The sequence below is a fragment of the Bemisia tabaci genome, chromosome 1, assembly GCF_918797505.1.
Source record: "Bemisia tabaci chromosome 1, PGI_BMITA_v3".
Lineage (NCBI taxonomy): Eukaryota > Metazoa > Arthropoda > Insecta > Hemiptera > Aleyrodidae > Bemisia > Bemisia tabaci.
Genome location: NC_092793.1, coordinates 1,644,651 through 1,663,418, shown reverse-complemented (window position 1 = coordinate 1,663,418; position 18,768 = coordinate 1,644,651). Strand labels below are relative to the sequence as shown.

Genomic DNA, 18,768 nt, shown 5'->3' with positions numbered 1-18,768 from the left:
GCAAAAATGGCAACAATTGGCCATAAGGCCCCTCTAAATTTATTGGAGGCCTTTAAAAGGCCAGAAACGGAATGTACGCAAAAAATACATAGGAATCATCTGCTGGAAGAGTGATAACAGTCGAAAAAGTCGACGAAAATAACTATTTTTCGATGCCAAGATTCTGGGTTCGAGGCGTTGTTGCACCTTTGCATGGGCTTCCGTTCAGTAAAATATTTAGATTAAAGTCTACCTAGGACTAGTACTTTGAAAATATGAAACATTCAGCAAAATCCAGGTGGGGCCGGAAAAGGCCCAAAACGATACTCCTCCTTTGAATGGCTTTTTACACTTCCAAAACATTTGCTCTCGATTTGGAATATTCTTTGAGAGGAAATAGACTAGTTGAATTCAAAACTTCTCTCAACTTAAGAAAATAAGAGGAAGAAGAAAAAGATGCAATGAAAAAAGAAATGAAGAAAAGAGAAACGTTACGAAGAACAGGGAAAGAAGCAGGAAGAAGTAGAGGTAGAAGAAGGAAAGAGAGAGAGAGAAAGAAGATGAAAAATGTAAGGAATAGAAATAGAAAATAGTAAGAACAAGAAGACAAAGACAAGTGAAGAATGCAGAAGAGGACGAATAGGATGAAGGAAAATTTAGATTTTAGAAGAAAGGAAGAAGAGAGAAAGGAGGAAGAAGAGGAAGGAAAGAGATTTAGACTCTGAAAACATTCATAAAGGTTTATGTAGGTTGGCGACAATAAGACCCAACAGTTGTATCTTTTTAGAAAAAGAATAGTGTCTTTGAGGAAAAATAAGAGAGAAAAAACCGGCGCTCCGCTTCGCTCCGCGCCGGTTTTTTGGGGGGGCTTCGCCCCCCCAAGCCCCCCCAGGACGCGCGCTTCGCGCGCGCTTTTTACTTTGAGTGTCCATTCCAGTTGTTCTGTCTTCTTAAGCGACCCGCGCGTCCACCGCGGGAAGAGTGTATTTTCCGAAGGGGGGGGGGGATCAATCTGTAAGGGAATGAATTAAGAATTGAAACAGAAGTTGAGTTGTGAGCAGGTGAGCACGTTGTGAGCAAGAAGTTGCGCACGTTGTCGCGAGAGTGTGCGGCGAGCGGGATTCCCATTACTGTGCTGATTGACCAGGTTGTGGACGGACAATGTACGAGAAATTGCCTACGTGGAGGCGGTCCGGCAGCAACATACCCACCGGCAGTCACCCGGAAAGCAATAGCACAAAATAGTAGTTGCGTACGTTGCCAGCGAACGCGCTGCGAAAAGTTATGACGGTTAAATGGTGAGATTTTGTTCAAGAACAGATCATTTAACCTGACCCACTGTGCGACGAACAATTTATCCAGCATCTTCCTTCCCTTGACCCACTGTGCGACGAAAAGTTTGTCCAAAAACTTCTTCCCCCTGACCCACTGTGCGACGATCAGCTTGTCCAAAAACTTTCTCCCCCGACCCACTGTGCGGCCCTGCTCCGGTCGGCTCCCCTCATGCCGCGCACCCCTCGCCTAAAACTTTCAAAGCTCGCCATTCTTAAACGGCTCGGCCGATTTAGCTCAAATTCAATACCAAACCAGTCCTAGGGGAGAACTACCACCTATAAAAATTTCAGCTCAAAATATTCATTTTCGCTCGAGTTATCGAGTGGACAAGATTTCACCTCCCCCCACTTTCGAGCCCCACCCCTCAAAATCTATTGCCTCAAATTTCAATTTTTTTTCGCAGAATAGTAGTCCTAATGAGTCTCTACAAAATGCAAAAAAATTGGTCAAAATATCTTTCAACGTAAGAAAGATATAACCACTCAAAAATCGAAAAATCTTCAAAAGGCGGAAATACATACATACATACATACATACATACATACATACATATATCAAATTTAATGTTTTCTTTCCTTGTCCATCTCCAAATTTAATGCATTCTTTCCTTGTCCTAAATTTTAATTTTCTACTACCCTTTTTGTGACTCCTACTTCTTAAATATTTAAATTATGTTTTTTTGACGATCTCTCCTCATCTACGGTGTTAATGGCTTCAATGTTAAAGCACCAAATAAATGTATTTACCAACCAACCATACATATATATATACACATGAATTTGAATAGCATATATTTTCGTGATCCACGACCCGTGATCGGTGCTCTTCACAATGTCTCAGGTCTGGGTCCGACATCATGGGAGAATGTAATAGTGTATTTCCTTCGGAAAATACACTAAAAGGAGTAACAGAAAAGAAAAGCACAAGAAGAAGAGAGATGGGTTGATGGAAACGATCGCGGTCTATTGACATGGTGAATCCTGTTGACGCAATCTATGGATGTAATGATCAATAAGTATATTTAACTGCGGAGCATCTAGACGTGTCACTTTAGTCACGGGCTCTTCGCTAGTTGGAAATAGAGTATATAGTGGAATCATTAGTACGGAGGGAAAGTAAGGATAAAAAACAGAATTGAGTCGCTTGTAAATGTCAGCACTAAAGGATCAGGCATCTACGTGTTTTTAAAAAAAGACTCCATGAAACATTTTATTCCAATTTGCTTTGCTATCAATTTTCTGTCTGATCTGAAAGCAGTACTGACTCTGAATTTGAGATATCCCATGATTTTGAAATTGGTCTGAGTGTATCCTTGGTTCAATGATTATCATTTTTGTTTTCAGCATACAATTTGTGATAACTGCCATTCTCATGTTGCGACGGCTTTATGTTTGATGGAATACAACAAGCAGAATAATTGGAATATGTTTAAAGTAGGCATTTTCATCTTATGGCATGGCAAGTCTGTCGGGTATGTATGGTACAATTTTCCCTAAACCAGTCATTAAAAAAAAGTATTCACCTGGGGCACCAATCTATACAGCAATTAGTTGTCAAGAGCTTTTTAACTCCATTGGGTACGTGACTAATGTATTCCGACAGTTGCAGACCTGTATTTTGAATCTGGACCTGTTGTTTGGTCCTGTTCTGTTTCATAACCAAGAGCTTGAGAGAAGATCATCGTCAATCATAAGCTGACCTACTAAAAGATGCTTTCCCTGAAATCCCAAAAAAGCAAATCTAATTAGTGATTATAATCTGAAACTTAGAAAAGCAGAAAAAATGATTATTCTGTTCTTTTATCAAACAAAGCAGTAGGTAATGCTCAAATTTTCGCAATAATTTTTTCTTCAAAATTCGTTGTATCTAATTTAAACATAGAGCACCCTAGAGTTGCTTTATAGTGGAGCGCCAATGAAGTCACTTCTTGAGATTGTTTTGTCCCGTACTTCTGAGTCTAGTATGCAGCCACTGGCAACGCCGTACGTGCGGGGTCCCAGCTCCAGTCTTCCTTCAGAATATACTAGTGTAAAATTTATTTCATAAAAATTGGGAGTTTTTTGCATTTTTAATTTGTTATGACTCTGGTCAGCACAATCTGCCAAAATTGGCGCCAAGAGTTATCGATTTAAATTAATAAATCCTGAAAACCACTCGCAGCCAACATTTCTTTCAGAAGCCACCATGTTGAAATTTGCTGCATATTTCCCTTACGATTCTTCCTTATGGCAAACAGTAGACTTGGAAAACACCATTCAAGGATTAACTTTAAAGAAGCATTCCAATACATAGCTATTGTACTTCCTGAATTTAGATGAACTGACTGATTCAGCTAAACCACAAAATTAGTCTCATGGGAGTAAAAGCAAGACCTTGGGATAATTGGAAGATTGCATTTTACATCACTTATGAGTCAATTAGAAGAAAAATCATATACAGGGTGTCCCAAAAGTCCGTACCTCCCCCTCGTAACTTTTGAACGGTTACAGATAGAAAAACGAAACTTTGGGAATGTTTCTATCTTAAAGAGGACCATCTTCTACGAGGGTCAAAATTTTTGTCCTTCCCCCCTCGTGGGGGGGGGGGGGGCCGACTTTTTTTTTCAAATGGTAACCCCTATCTTGTGATACATCATTAAAAAGAACATAAAAAACTGAGAATTTTAGCGCAAACTGCAAATCAATATCTTAATTTTTGACCGAGTTATGATAGGTCAAAGGCCAAATTTGACCTATTTTCACAAAATCATATCTCCGGTTCAAATTATCGCAAAGAAAAAATAAAACGGGAGAATTTACCAAGTTGTAAGCACTTTCAAGTAAAAATCACAGAAATTGCTTCAAACTAATTTAAGGGGGGTTTCGGGCCCCCAAATACGTCATTTTAAAAGTCATACGATATTCTCGCGAAATGGGCCAAATTTGTGTCCCCCCCTGAGGGGGGACACAAATATTTACCCCCCAAAAGATGGTCCTTTTTAAGATAGAAACATTCCCAAAGTTTCGTTTTATTATCTTTAACCGTTCAAAAGTTACGAGGCGGGGTACGGACTTTTGGGACACCTTGTTTATTGCCAGTGAGAGCAAAAAAAGTGGAAAAATTTTTACCTTTATTCCTTAATGCCAATGATCATTTCGCGCCTAAGTGCATCATCAAGGCTTAGATACCGCAATCATATTGCGTTGAGGAAACGCACGTCACAAACATAAAAAGAGGTTGTTCCAAAAACGCCGATTTTGGCCCCCCCCTGGATTCGGCCCAAACTTTGCTCAGATGTTGCACTAAGTGTCCCCGACGCTTGGGCAAAATTTCAGCCCCCTCGGATAATTAGGGGGGAGGGGGCAGGGGGGCAAAGTTGCAATTTTTTTAAAACTTTAAAAATCGATATCTCGCGAACGGTTTGAGTGTAAGTGTTGCGGTTTGCGCTAAAAAACGTTAAAAAATATTCTCTACAAGAATATTAATGCTGTTTGCAAGGTTGCGTAATTTATCGCGGTCATAAATCGATTTTTTCGATTTTGAAGGTTCGACTTTTTTTCGTTTTTCGTCTCTCCTCTCCAGGCGATCGTTGCTACGTGAATGAAAACCGGTTGAGGTGATTCTCCATGAAATTCTGCATCTGCTACACTTTGTTTGACCTTGGGGAAACGATTCGTTCGTGAGTTATAGCGATTTTTCTGCGCGTTACCGGTTACGCGCGGGCGGCATATCGGCGGCGCTCCATCCCGCACGGGCGAGGCAGAGGTTGTTTCACCGCTAGGGCCTTATATTCATGCTGTAGGCTGTAATTATCGATATTTTCTCCTCCCCCCACCCTTCCCCTCCAATAAATATTGTTTTAATACTTCGTTATACAGGGTGTCCCAGACCATCCGTAACAGGTCTTTTTCTCGGTTGGTTTAGGTAGTACGAAGTGGGGGACCGCGGGGTTATGTAGGGAATTGACCCCAAGGAATCCGAATTTCACGGTCCCGAAACCCCCCATGCCCCCCCTTGGGAGGTAGGTGCCCCCCTTGGGGTCATGATCCCAAAAGTCGGGAGACATTGTGCCTCCCCCTTTTACGCCCCGAGGGTGGCTAGGGGGGCCTCGGGACCATAAAAATCGGATTCTCTGGGGTCGATTACCTGGAAAATCATCTTTTTCCGGAGGGTCTACGTCAATTTGCGCCCAAAAATGATCTCTTCAAAACGGGGACATCGGCCTCCTCCATAATTTCCCTTTGGTCAAAAATTGACGTAGATTCTCCGGAAAAAGATGATTTCCCGGGTAATCGACCCCAGGGAATCCGATTTTTATGGTCCCGAGGCCCCCCTAGCCACCCTCGGGGCGTAAAAGGGGGAGGCACAATGTCTCCCGACTTTTGGGATCATGACCCCAAGGGGAGCACCTACCTCCCAAGTGGGGGCATGGGAGGTTTCGGGACCGTGAAATTCGGATTCCTTGGGGTCAACTCCCTACATAACCCCGCGGTCCCCCACTTCGTATCACCTAAACCAACCGAGAAAAAGACCTGTTACGGATGGTCTGGGACACCCTGTATAACGAAGTATTAAAACAATATTTATTGGAGGGGAAGGGTGGGGGGAGGAGAAAATATCGATAATTACAGCCTACAGCATGAATATAAGGCCCTAGCGGTGAAACAACCTCTGCCTCGCCCGTGCGGGATGGAGCGCCGCCGATATGCCGCCCGCGCGTAACCGGTAACGCGCAGAAAAATCGCTATAACTCACGAACGAATCGTTTCTCCAAGGTCAAACAAAGTGTAGCAGATGCAAAATTTCATGGAGAATCACCTCAACCGGTTTTCATTCACGTAGCAACGATCGCCTGGAGAGGAGAGACGAAAAACGAAAAAAAGTCGAACCTTCAAAATCGAAAAAATCGATTTATGACCGCGATAAATTACGCAACCTTGCAAACAGCATTAATATTCTTGTAGAGAATATTTTTTAACGTTTTTTAGCGCAAACCGCAACACTTACACTCAAACCGTTCGCGAGATATCGATTTTTAAAGTTTTAAAAAAATTGCAACTTTGCCCCCCTGCCCCCTCCCCCCTAATTATCCGAGGGGGCTGAAATTTTGCCCAAGCGTCGGGGACACTTAGTACAACATCTGAGCAAAGTTTGGGCCGAATCCAGGGGGGGGCCAAAATCGGCGTTTTTGGAACAACCTCTTTGTCAAAGTTTTTAAAAACTTTTTTCGTACAGTACGCGTAAAAGGTATCCCATATAACACTTATTTTAACAAACAATGAAGAACGAACAAATCGATAACCGAGATTCCGCGAACGCGTGATATTGGTGTTAACTTAGAGCGCGTTTGCGGAATCTCAGTTTTCGATTCGTTCGTTATTCATTATGTTTGTTATAATAAGTGTTTTACGGGATACCTTTTACGTGTATTGTACGAAAACATTTTTTAAAAATGTTAACAAATTTTTATGTTTGTGACGTGCATTTCCTCTACTCGGTATGATTACGGTATCTACACCCTGATGATGCGCTTTGGCGCGAAATGATCATTGGCATGAAGGAATAAAGGTAAAACTTTTTCCACCTTTTCTGCATCACTGGAAATATATACAGGGTGATCCAAAAGTCCCTTCCACGCCCTCTTACTTTTCACCTAATTGAGGTAAAGATTTGAAACTTGGGGGATGTTCCTAGGTCAAAGGGAGCTACTTTTTGGCCCCCCTAAAATTTTCAGGTCCCCCCCCCCTCCTTGGGAAGGGAGGGGGGCAACGGACCCCAACTTTTAATTTTCAAATGGGAAGACCCCCTTTGTGATAGCTCGTTCGAAAGAATATAAAAAGAGAAAACTTTTCGCGCAAACTCGAAGTCAGTATCTCAAACCGTTTCAAAATGGCGGCCGGTTAGAGTTCAAAATGACCGAAAATTCACACCGGTTATTTGTCAATGAATTTGCGCGAAAATCGGTATGTGGGGGTATTTTGACACAAGAAAAACGAATTCGACGTTAGATTTTCAAAATAACCGAAATTTCCAAAATGACCGCCGGTTAAAGTTTAAAATGGCCGAAAATCGTCACCTCGGTTTTTTGCTGACGGATTTGCCTAAAATTTGGAATTTGAGAGTATTTTGGCATAAGATTAACACATTTGAACTTAGATTTCTAAAAAAATCAATTTTTGGTCATTTTGAACTTTAACCGGCGGTCATTTTGGAAATTTCGGTTATTTTGAAAATCTAACGTCAAATTCGTTTTTCTCGTGTCAAAATACCCCCACATATCGATTTTCGCGCAAATCTTTTGACAAATAAACGGTGTGAATTTTCGGTCTTTTTGAACTTTAACCGGCCGCCATTTTGAAACGGTTTGAGACATTGACATCGGGTTTGTGCGAAAAGTTTTCTCTTTTTATGTTCTTTCGAACGAGCTATCACAAAGGGGGTCTTCCCATTTGAAAATTAAAAGTTGGGGTCCGTTGCCCCCCCCCTCCCAAGGAGGGGGGCCCTGAAAATTTTAGGGGGGCCAAAAAGTAGCTTCCTTTGACCTAGGAACATCCCCCAAGTTTCAAATCTGTACCTCAATTAGGTGAAAAGTTAGAGGGCGTGGAAGGGACTTTTGGATCACCCTGTATAATTTTTCTTCTAAGTAACCTTGGGATAGTAGCGAAATTGCGGTTGTTTCACACAAAACTGCATCAATCCCTTATAGCACAGAAAAAAACTTATAACGAATTCAATAACAAACCAGTTCTAGGAAAATAAAAAAAAAAGTCCATAAAAATTTCAGGTCAAAATATTCATTTCAACTTGAGTTATCAAGTGGATAAGATTTGACCTCCCCCCACTTTCGAACTCCATCCTTCAAACTTTATTGCCTCTTTCAATTTTATTTTGGCAGAATAGTAGCTCTGAAGAGGCTTTATAAAATGCAAAAAGATTTGGTAAAATAATCTAATCAATCCATCAAAAATATCTTGCAACATAAGAGATTTAACAAATCACAAATCGGAAAATCTTTTTGAGGTGGAAATACATACATATATTTATTATAACTCTTTAGAAAGCTGCCGCACTGGCTCACTCTGCCCCCCTAAAAAAAATTGGCGGAAGCGAGTTTCCTTAAACTTTGCTTACGCCTTGATATGGTCGAAAAGAGTAGAAAAACATATAGCCTCAGTGAGAAGTTGTTCAGAACGCCCGCAAGAGCGAAAAGTTGTTTCTCCGTAAAGTAATGCATTGGAAATACGAGGTTGTCTAAGTGCACCGCACTGAAGAGGTTGAATCGCGTCGCGTGACGTCACAGCAACGCCACCTCGTGTCCTGTGTTTCCTGCCTCCATCGCGTTCGATTTTCCAACTGTGTGCCTCCCTCGCAAACTTTTCCATCCCTTTACTCCCGTCACGTACTTATTGGTAGCCTGCCTGCACCTAAGTATCTCCTCAAGACTGTCTTCCATTTTTAACTGTATGTTTATGTTCCATCCTATAAGTCATTCACCTCACTGATCGTATGCTTCTTTGATTTTTCCTCTTTTTTCTTTCTCCTTTATTATCCCAGATTTTCAAAATTCCAAAATCCAAGATGGCGGCCGTGGTCTTAAATGCCATCTCGTCCCCTGCTCAATCGATTTTTGTGAAACTCCGTTTTGGAGGACATTTTTCGATTGAAACTCAAATTTATTGTCAGATTTACAAAATTATAAAATTCAAGATGGCTGCCCTGGCCGAAGATGCTGTGTCAGCCCCTTAGTGATCGATTTTTGTGAAACTCTATGGCAGCGGGTATTTTTCGATGGGAAACCCGAATTTTCAAAATTTCAAAATCTAAGATGGCGGCCGTGGTGTAAAATATTGTGTTGGCTCCTGTTCGATCGATTTTTGTGAAACTTGGTAAGGGGAGGTATTCCTTGATGGGGAACGTGAATTTTCTGAAAAATTTTCAAAATTCCAAAACCCAGGATGGTGATCATGCCTCTAATTTCTTTCTCGGCTCCTGCTCCATCGATTTTCGTGTGATTCGATGAAAAAAAAGACGAAGACATTGTCCTCTCATAGGTTTATACAGTAAAAGTTCGTCATGTCGAATTGTCGAGGGACCAATGAAAATTTCGACATTAGCGGCTATTCGACTTATTCGTTTCTCCGCTTAACTTGCAATTAGCGTGAAAAATGTAGAAAGAGGAGTGTGAAAAAACGGCAAAAATGCCTCAAGGCATTTTCGAATTTTGAACACTTGGGGTGATACAGTATCTTTCGAGACGCCCAGAACTTGTCGCTGTTTTGCTTAGAAGCGCCGGGTTGCGACGCTCCCATTTTTAAAGTGGAAACCTTCAACAATTCATTTTCGTGCTGCATCTCAACCGATCTCAATGAACTTTTTTTTAAAATATTCCTCTTAAATATAGCTTTCTAATGATGTGTAGTTTTCTGGGTTTACTTGGCTTTAAAGGGCACTTGCGCGGTTTTAGCAGTTTTTGATAGACACAAAAATTTGGTTTTTATTTTACCACGATCATGGAATCGACGGAATCTGAACAAAAACCAGCCTAAATGAGAGTCAGAGTCAGTCGATGTGAATGCATCTTATCACTGAATCATTCGTGAACTAGGGGTCCCTTACGTTTCATTTACGTTGAAATAATTACACATAGCAGTAAAGTGTCCAACACGAGCCGTTTTTTCACCTTTGGCTGCCGATGTGCGACGTTGCCATTTTTTGAAGTGAAAACCCTTAAAAATGCCTAATTCTTCTAGTAAATTCTTCTTGCGCTTCTTGAATTTTTTTGAAGTTTTTAAAATTCCTTATTTATCTTTTTTAACTTTTTTACATTTAATCAAATCTCAAGAAAGAGTGAAGTGAGCCAAACTTGAAAAAAAAAGAAGAAGAAAAACTACCAAATGTGGCAATTTTCAAACCCATCAAGCAACATTTGTCACTTCTACACCGCCTTCATGTATAAAAGTACATAGCCACGAAAACATTATCTTTTTTACTTTTCTTTCGTCAGTGTTGCTAATTTTTCGCCTTTTTCCTCGTAAAAACCCGAAAATTTTCCGTTTTCTCGAAAAAATTTTCTGGCTTTTCACCCGGCAAGAAAAATCTTTAATTCGACTTAAGCGCTGTTTTTTAACATTGTTCCTTAAGGAAGCTTCCCGGGACCGAAGAAAATATCGACTTAATCTGATGTTCACCATAAGCGTTGGTTTAACGAACTTTCACTGTAGCTATGGAAGGCGGCTATAAAAGATCATCTCGAAAGGAGGAACCGGGGGTCAAGGGGCCCTTTCCGGCTAAGTGTGACGTATCGCAAAGCGAGCCAATAACGGCTAGCACTAATGTATATCAGGTGTTCCAGAGCACCCGTCCACTATCTCTTTCTCGGAACGGCCGAAAGTTGAGTTTCGGGATGAAAACTAGTTGGTGTAAATCCACCCCAAAAAATTCCATGAAAACATTGTCAGCCCCCCAAAACCCCATGGGAGGGGGGTTAACGGGGGCAGCCCCCGTTTCTCACGCATTTCAAATAGGAAGGTCATGTTTTGACTTCGGATTTAAACTCTACGGCCGAAAATAAGAACTTCTTGTTCTGTGCTTTTTTCCCCTAAACTCCCATTTTTTGGAGTTACGAGATACTTGGGGGCATTTTTTGGGCAAATTTTTATTGGACACTGTAGGTGTTAAAATTATCCGATTTTCAAAATTTAAAATTCTTCTGAAGGAAGAGGTCATTATCTTCTTATCGATGTGCCACGTGATCCCTATTGATCTATAATTATAGGGGCCACGACCTCCGAAAAATTTTGGGGCTTTGGAGGGCCGTAAGTCAAAAATTTCAGATGGAAAGAGTATTTGGATTCTACGCGAAAAGTTACGTGGGATTTTTATTGCATACGGCCTATTACCCCCAAATTACTTTAGATATATTTTCTTTACATTTATCAATTTAATATATTTAAGTGCTGTTTTATTTTCGATTTGCAAGTTATATCTTTTACGTTGCAAGATATTTTAACCAAATCTTTTGCATTTTATAGAGCCTCATTAGAGCTACTATTGTGCGAATATAATTTGAAATTTGAAGCAATAGCTTTTCAGGGGTGGGGCTCGAAAGTGGTGGGTGGTCAAATCTTGTCCACTCGATAAAATGAATATTTTGAGCTGAAATTCTCATGGTTGGGAGTTCTTTGTTAGGACTGATTTGGTGCTGAATTTGAGGTAAATCGGCTGAGCCGTTTAAAAATGGCGGGGGCGAGGAAGGTCAGCCCTGGCCCGAGTCAGGCCAGGGGGTGATCACTGATGAGGCCTGGGGGGAGGGGGGGGCAAAGGCCGCCCAAAAACCTGCGCGTAGCGAAGCGGAGCGCCGCTGGTTTTTCTGGTATGTATTGTAAATTTTATATTTTAGTCTCTATTCAATATTTCTCTCTTCGACATATTCTTCGCTCCAGCTCCAAGGCTATTAAGCTCTTCTTCTCAAAACTTCATTTTGCATTTACTGCACTATTCAATAACATGACAGAATGTTTGCTGATAGGAATTTATTTTATTGTATTTAGCCCTAATATAATTTCTTTTATAAAGAAAGCTCTTGCAGCGAGCTCTTTCAGTTTCATCATTTTTCTAATAATTTATAATTTTGGTTTAATGCAGAGCTGCTGGATTCCTGAAAACATACCTTCCAGCGACCGTCATTTACAGCATATGTTTAGTGATAGTTGTACAACAGTGGCTCTAATTTTTTTACTGACTGTACCACGCACTGCCTTGGTATTTTGAACAGCGGAGCATTACTCAGTATTATTTCAATGTGAAATCGAGTAGGTACATAATTTGTAGACTCAAGATCATGAAAGTGGATTCCATTGGAATAATAAGTTGGAAACTCAGCATTATTCTTTACGGCTGATTTTGAGTATGTCACTATCAACTGCCATCAGCTTTTGCGCACATGCATTAGATGAAACTTTGATTTATTTATGTGTTGAGTATGGTTTAAAGTTAAATCTTTTAAAGCTAGACTCTAAATTTTGAATTAGTCCAGTTCTGTTAAATATGAAGCTGCTTAATTGCAATCTTTGTCAAAGGATCAAGCCTCTTTTGCAACAGCTATTGTAATTCTGAGACGTCATTAACACTGTTAGGGTCTTCCCTTGAAGGGAGCAGAGGGTTGAACACGAGATAAGATACTCAGTAGACGAAGGACGTGATAGCAACGTGCATCGGGAGATGCCACTCCGACATCCCTGGACAGCTAGGCGACAGTGCTGCCTTAGAACCGGCTCGCCTTTGAACATGATTACTAAACCAATGGTACTGCGCCTATCAATCTCATCTTCTGCGTAGTTAGTGTCACAGTACACATACAAGTCATCATCCATCTCACCATTATATCTGATATCGGCAACATTGTTACCACTTAGGTAGGGGAAAATGCGCTTTAGGTTAGTGACATCTATTTTCATCGGATGTTCCATTTTTGAGGACTTATATGTAACAATAGCGGTCGCTGCCATCCGCTATTATTAGGGAAAACGCTTTTTTCGAATTCTGGAGCCGTGAAGAATGCCTGTGCGAAGTTTCAGACTTCCAGCGCAATGTTTCGGCAAGTTATGAACTGAAAACCATTTTATTTGTAAAAATAGGGGATATGAGAATCCTCTGTTCTCTGCAGCGGGCGCGGCAGGACACCTAGGAGATTCGAACGCACTTGCTGTTATATCCTAAAAACTTAGGATGATGAAAAGAGAGAAAGTGAATGAGGCTTGCGCGAGCAAAAACGGGGTGTGTTGATAAGCACAACTACAAGGTTGCCCTGCAGGCTGTGACACCTAGTAGTGCCAATATGCACTACTTGACACATGCTACCAACTGATGTAATACCTAGTTTCCCTGCCCATTTTAAAATCGAAGGGATTTTAATAGGTGTATATACAGGAAAAATTTAAGCTCTGTTATAAAATTTACAAGAAAAATATTCAAAGGGAGAATGGATTTACAATTTTCAAGAGTTGTCAGGGCAGAAGATGAGTTAGAGTAACTAACAATAAAATAAAACAATAACAACCATAAAATACTACAAACATAATTCTATGCTACTATACTATACTATACTATACTATACTAACAAACATAAAACCTAAACAGTAAAATTTAAATAGAATGAATTATTACAGACAGATCGGTATATATTGCCATTACCATTTAATAATTGTTATCGACAGTGAGAGACTAAAAAGGAGAATACCAATCTGGAGGTTTAGATGGTCTGAAAGATTTTCTAATTATTGCTCTTCCCCTACCGACTGAGGGGGGTTAAGATACACCAGATAGTGGGGTACGGTTTGTAGTTTCAGGCGGGGATTCATCTAAAGTAATGACAACTGTGGTTTCATCTGGGGGTAAAAAATGTTTCAGGAGATTTGACACTAACAGGTCTTGCTTGACTGGTTGGAGTGATAGGAGCATTGTTTGACCGTTGTAGAGAGCTTGGAGATTGTTGCTTGGGCAGAGACCGATCATTACTTGGTTGACTTTGAACATGCGGAGAGCTTCGACTTCTTTGTGATTCTGAAGTACCTTGAGATTGTGAGGAATCTTGATATGCTTGAGTGCCTTGTTGCTGAGAAGAACTCTGAGACGTCCGTGAGTTTGTTGGTAGAGTAGATAGTTCTGTTGATGTTGGGTTTTGGGTGATTTGTAGAGGAGACTGTTTGCGAGGAGAGTCACCACTGAAGCTTGAGCGCTGTTTGGCAGGAGATTCTTACGTTACAACTTAAACTTCATCAAGAAATCTTATTCGACAAGGTTGCACTGAGGAGGTAGATTTGGAGTGAAAAGGTAGAAGTCGTTGATGTGACGTTTATGTTGAGTGCCTTGATGATCAACATAGTAATGAAGTTTGCCTAGTTTAACTGCGATTGCACCCTTTAACCACTTGATTTTTGAATTATATGTTCGAAAAAGAACTGTATCCCCAGATTGGAAAGAACGAGGTCCTTTTGGAGAGGCTTGACTGGTAACAGACGGATTCTTGAGGTCTTTTGATGAGGAGAATTCTTCGAGATTTTCCTCTGAAGGACTAAAGTGTGATTCAGAGAGCGGTGAGATGATGTCAAGTTTAGTTCTTCTGATGCTGTCTAAGAAAAGGGATGATGGAGGAACTTTAGTGGTCTGATGAGGAGCGCGAAGATAGTGCATTAAAAATTTGTCTAGGCAGAGCGGAAGTGTCTTCGGAGTAGCATTCATAGCTCTGAGAGCCTGTTTTACTGATTGCATTTATCATTCTGCTTGTCCGTTTGTGCTCGGTGATAGGGTGCTATTCTTCAATGAAATCTGACTCCTTGATTTGTAAGAAACGATTTGAACTCAGCGGATGTGATTTGAGGACCATTATCCATTATAAGTATGTCTGGAATTCCAAATTCTGCGAAGAAATCAAACAACAGTTCAGAAGTTTTTTCACTAGTCGTAGAGCTTGTGATGAAGATTTTTGTCCATTTTGATGAAAATGTGTCAACAACAATCAGAAGAAGTTTGCCAAAAATTGGTCCTGCATAATCAGCATGAAAACGTTCCCAGGTTTTTTTTAAATATTCCCAAACATGATTATTACATTTGGGTGGCATTCTTGAATTTTCGAGACAAGGAATACAAGATTTTGCGACACTTTCAATGCCTTTGTTGATGTTAGGCCAGTAAATGATGGAGCGGGCAATGCCTTTCATTTTGGTGATTCCCAAGTGGGCGAGATGCAGTTCATCCAATAATTTCTGGCGAAATTTTTGAGGGATGACGACCCTGATTCCCAAGTGGGCAAGATGCAGTTAATCCAATAATATCTGACGAAATTTTTGAGGGATGACGACCCTATGTCCGAGCATCAAGCATCCTTGAACAAAAGAGTATTCTAGCTGATTTCCTTTGAACCCAAGAGTTTTGAGGTCTTTACCGTGTTCAAGAGCTTGAAAGAGTGTAGACAACTCTGGATCTTGTCGGGTTTCAAAAGCAATAGCGTCTGAGCTGAGGGGCAATTGATCAATTTGCGCCGATACAAAAGAATGGAAGTGGTCTGGAAAATCATCTGTAGGATCATAGTCGCCATTGACACTTCTAGAGAGGTAATCAGCGTTGGCATTCTGTTTTGAGGGTCTATATTTGACATTATAGGTAAAGTTAGTGAGATAACTGGCATAATTTGAGCATCGAGACAAAGTAAACTTTGGCAATAATGAATTAGGAGCAAAAATATGTGATAATGGTTCACTATCCGTGATGAGGGTGAATAAACGACTGTTAATGTACTTGAAAAAGTGTTTGAACCTAAAGACAATAGCTAAGGCTGTGTTGTCACTAACCGGAAAGTATTATGGTTGATTTTAGTCTCATATTGTAGGGGTGACTTCCCTGATTAGGTATCACCTTGCCAGACTGCCAAACCCCGATGGAAAAGGGTTGCCAGACCGCCAGAAAGTTGCTAAAATCGACCTTTTCTGCCTCACGTGAATGCACAATAGTCCATAGCCAACCTATCCCAAAATAGGGGTTTACCTTCCAAAGTCTTGAAAAAACTCTCTGGCATATGTATCCTATATGTTTTTTAGCGCTAAGTTCGAATCTGAACCTTGCTACCTTCGATTTTTGCCGCTAAAGCCGCCATCTCGAAAAAACGTTGCCAAACCTCTTTTTTTCCGAGAATCGGTAATAACTCATTCCCTGTGCGTCGGACGGCAAATAAAGTTATTTGCAAAGCGAAAGTGCGATAAATTTTGATTGTGAAACATGGATCAAAGTTTTGATGCAATGCATGTATCGTCCACCAGAGCGCGCTGAGAACAGCGGGAAATTTGAAAAATTGCAATTTTTGGCGATTTTCTTAAAAACCTTCTTTATGGGCGATTTTTCGGCAAAAATTGTCAGAGCAATAAATGAAGTCAGCAAAAAATGCTACAAGGGAGACTCTCAATTTTTGGACTGATGACTGTTTATACAGACGTTAGGAGCGCTTGAAATCGGAGACTCTAACGGCCGAAATCGTTGGCAACGCTGGATCACGGTTCTGTCATGTCATAAGGATTGCAATATGGTTTCATAACGTTTATTTTAGCTTTGAGGCATTGAATCTCGCTATGAACATTAATGTTAGAGATTTCAATGCACCCAGTATGTCATCACTTTCTAGATCCCTACTCTGCCCCTTCCAGCAGGTCTCGCGAAATTATGATGGAGCACTTTCCTTTCAGTGTCTAAATTTTTTCGAACCCAGGGGGGAAAAACAGTTAAAGTCGCCTAAACGATCATTTCAGCATTATTAGTAAGAATGTTTTTTGGAATTATTTTCTTCACGGGAGTGGCATATCCGACATTTAAAAATAAATCAACACATGATTAGCTACGCATGCTTGAAGTTATCAGTACAATTAATCTCGTTGCTAATGAAATTATTAAAAACTCGGCATTTTGGCGTGAGCACTTCAAGCTTGAGCTTGGGGTTCCAAAGTTGGCAGGGACGCAGGAAACTTTATCATTGGAGCTGGTAGGGAAGAGCCCGTCCCCGAAAAAGGATTATCATCGACGTCTTTAGAATCTATTTGTCCGACCTCTGAATCGCCAAATCCTTCTATTTTCTTCAGGTGAAAAATCCTCCCGCGTGGATTTTAGCCGGAATCCATAAATATTCAAATAAAACTGTGCATCCTTAAGTGCACACGTGTGCAGCTTTTGCTCTGTAGGGCTTTAAAAACTCTGAAGAAACTTTGCTGAATAATGATGGCATGAAGCTTTGTGAAAACGGCATTCCAAAATTTGACTCGTTGCCTTGCTCCTCCGAGGCCACCCAAAAACACTCTTTTAGGACGAACCAGCAAGTTTAAGCATGGCAGGGCATGGAACCACGTCTGATGAAGTAAGTCTGGCTGCCAACAAATAATTACTTGTCACTGATAGTGGGAGAGAAGCCTGAACCGGAGGAGCTAATAAAAAAACTTCCTGCAAATCTCAAATGCTGCTGCCAAACCGATTATGCGACAGTTGACTGCTGAGTATAGGAAAACGGCCTTATTCGGTGCACCTATTTGTATATCTGGAACACAGACATAGGTACACGGGCAGCCCAAAACGGAAATAGCAGAAAGAAAACAAGGACACAGAGGAAACAAGGCTAAAATACTTAAAAATACACCGGACATTGCGGTGTCTCACGACACCATTATCAATCGCTGAAAAGTGCAAAAGTATAATAGAAATTGAAATCAAAAGAAACCAGCACGGCGTTACATGTTCATGGTACTGATCTCACCTTGTTGACCATCACCATGTAACGCCGTGCTGGTTTCTTTTGATTTTAATTTATTTTTAATTTTTGTACTTCTTAGCGGTTGATAATGGTGTCGCAAGACACCAAAACATCCCGTGTATTTTTATTTATTTTAGCTTTGTATTTGTGTTGCTGTGAGATCTGTGAAAGTACCGTAAGGGAAGATTCCTTTCAAGGAAAATAAGTAAAAAGCATTGACAGGGCAGGTATCTGAAATATTCAAAACCCTGACGATAACCCTATCCTGGACTCCGCCCTCCCAACTTCATTCAGGTTCTTGAGACCCTGTCCGCAAAGTTTGGAACCCCAGGTATTAAAGTTGGTTCGACTAACAATTCGCATCCCTAAAAATAATGCTGAAATGATCGTTTAGGCGACTTTAACTGTTTTTCCCCCCTGGGTTCGAAAAAATTTAGACACTGAAAGGAAAGTGCTCCATCATAATTTCGCGAGACCTGCTGGAAGGGGCAGAGTAGGGATCTAGAAAGTGATGACATACTGGGTGCATTGAAATCTCTAACATTAATGTTCATAGCGAGATTCAATGCCTCAAATCTAAAATAAACGTTATGAAACCATATTGCAATCCTTATGACATGACAGAACCGTGATCCAGCGTTGCCAACGATTTCGGCCGTTAGAGTCTCCGATTTCAAGCGCTCCTAACGTCTGTATAAACAGTCATCAGTCCAAAAATTGAGAGTCTCCCTTGTAGCATTTTTTGCTGACTTCATTTATTGCTCTGACAATTTTTGCCGAAAAATCGCCCATAAAGAAGGTTTTTAAGAAAATCGCCAAAAATTGCAATTTTTCAAATTTCCCGCTGTTCTCAGCGCGCTCTGGTGGACGATACATGCATTGCATCAAAACTTTGATCCATGTTTCACAATCAAAATTTATCGCACTTTCGCTTTGCAAATAACTTTATTTGCCATCCGACGCACAGGGAATGAGTTATTACCGATTCTCGGAAAAAAAGAGGTTTGGCAACGTTTTTTCGAGATGGCGGCTTTAGCGGCAAAAATCGAAGGTAGCAAGGTTCAGATTCGAACTTAGCGCTAAAAAACATATAGGATACATATGCCAGAGAGTTTTTTCAAGACTTTGGAAGGTAAACCCCTATTTTGGGATAGGTTGGCTATGGACTATTGTGCATTCACGTGAGGCAG

General features: G+C 40.7%; 1 protein-coding gene across 2 annotated transcripts in view; it reads left to right on the top strand.

The window, feature by feature from the left end:
- The window catches only part of LOC109037218 (transmembrane protein 222), a 53,431-nt gene that overhangs the window by 17,176 nt on the left and 17,487 nt on the right, over positions 1–18,768 (top strand). Inside the window, exons 3-4 of one of the 2 annotated variants that reach the window (XM_019051779.2) lie at positions 2,658–2,785; positions 11,938–12,179. In XM_019051779.2, coding sequence (XP_018907324.1) covers positions 2,658–2,785; positions 11,938–12,022 — 213 coding nt within the window. In that variant the 3' untranslated portion in view covers positions 12,023–12,179. Of the gene's footprint in view, positions 1–2,657; positions 2,786–11,937; positions 12,180–18,768 lie in introns of those variants that run through there. The other variant, XM_072299916.1, reaches the window with a different exon arrangement.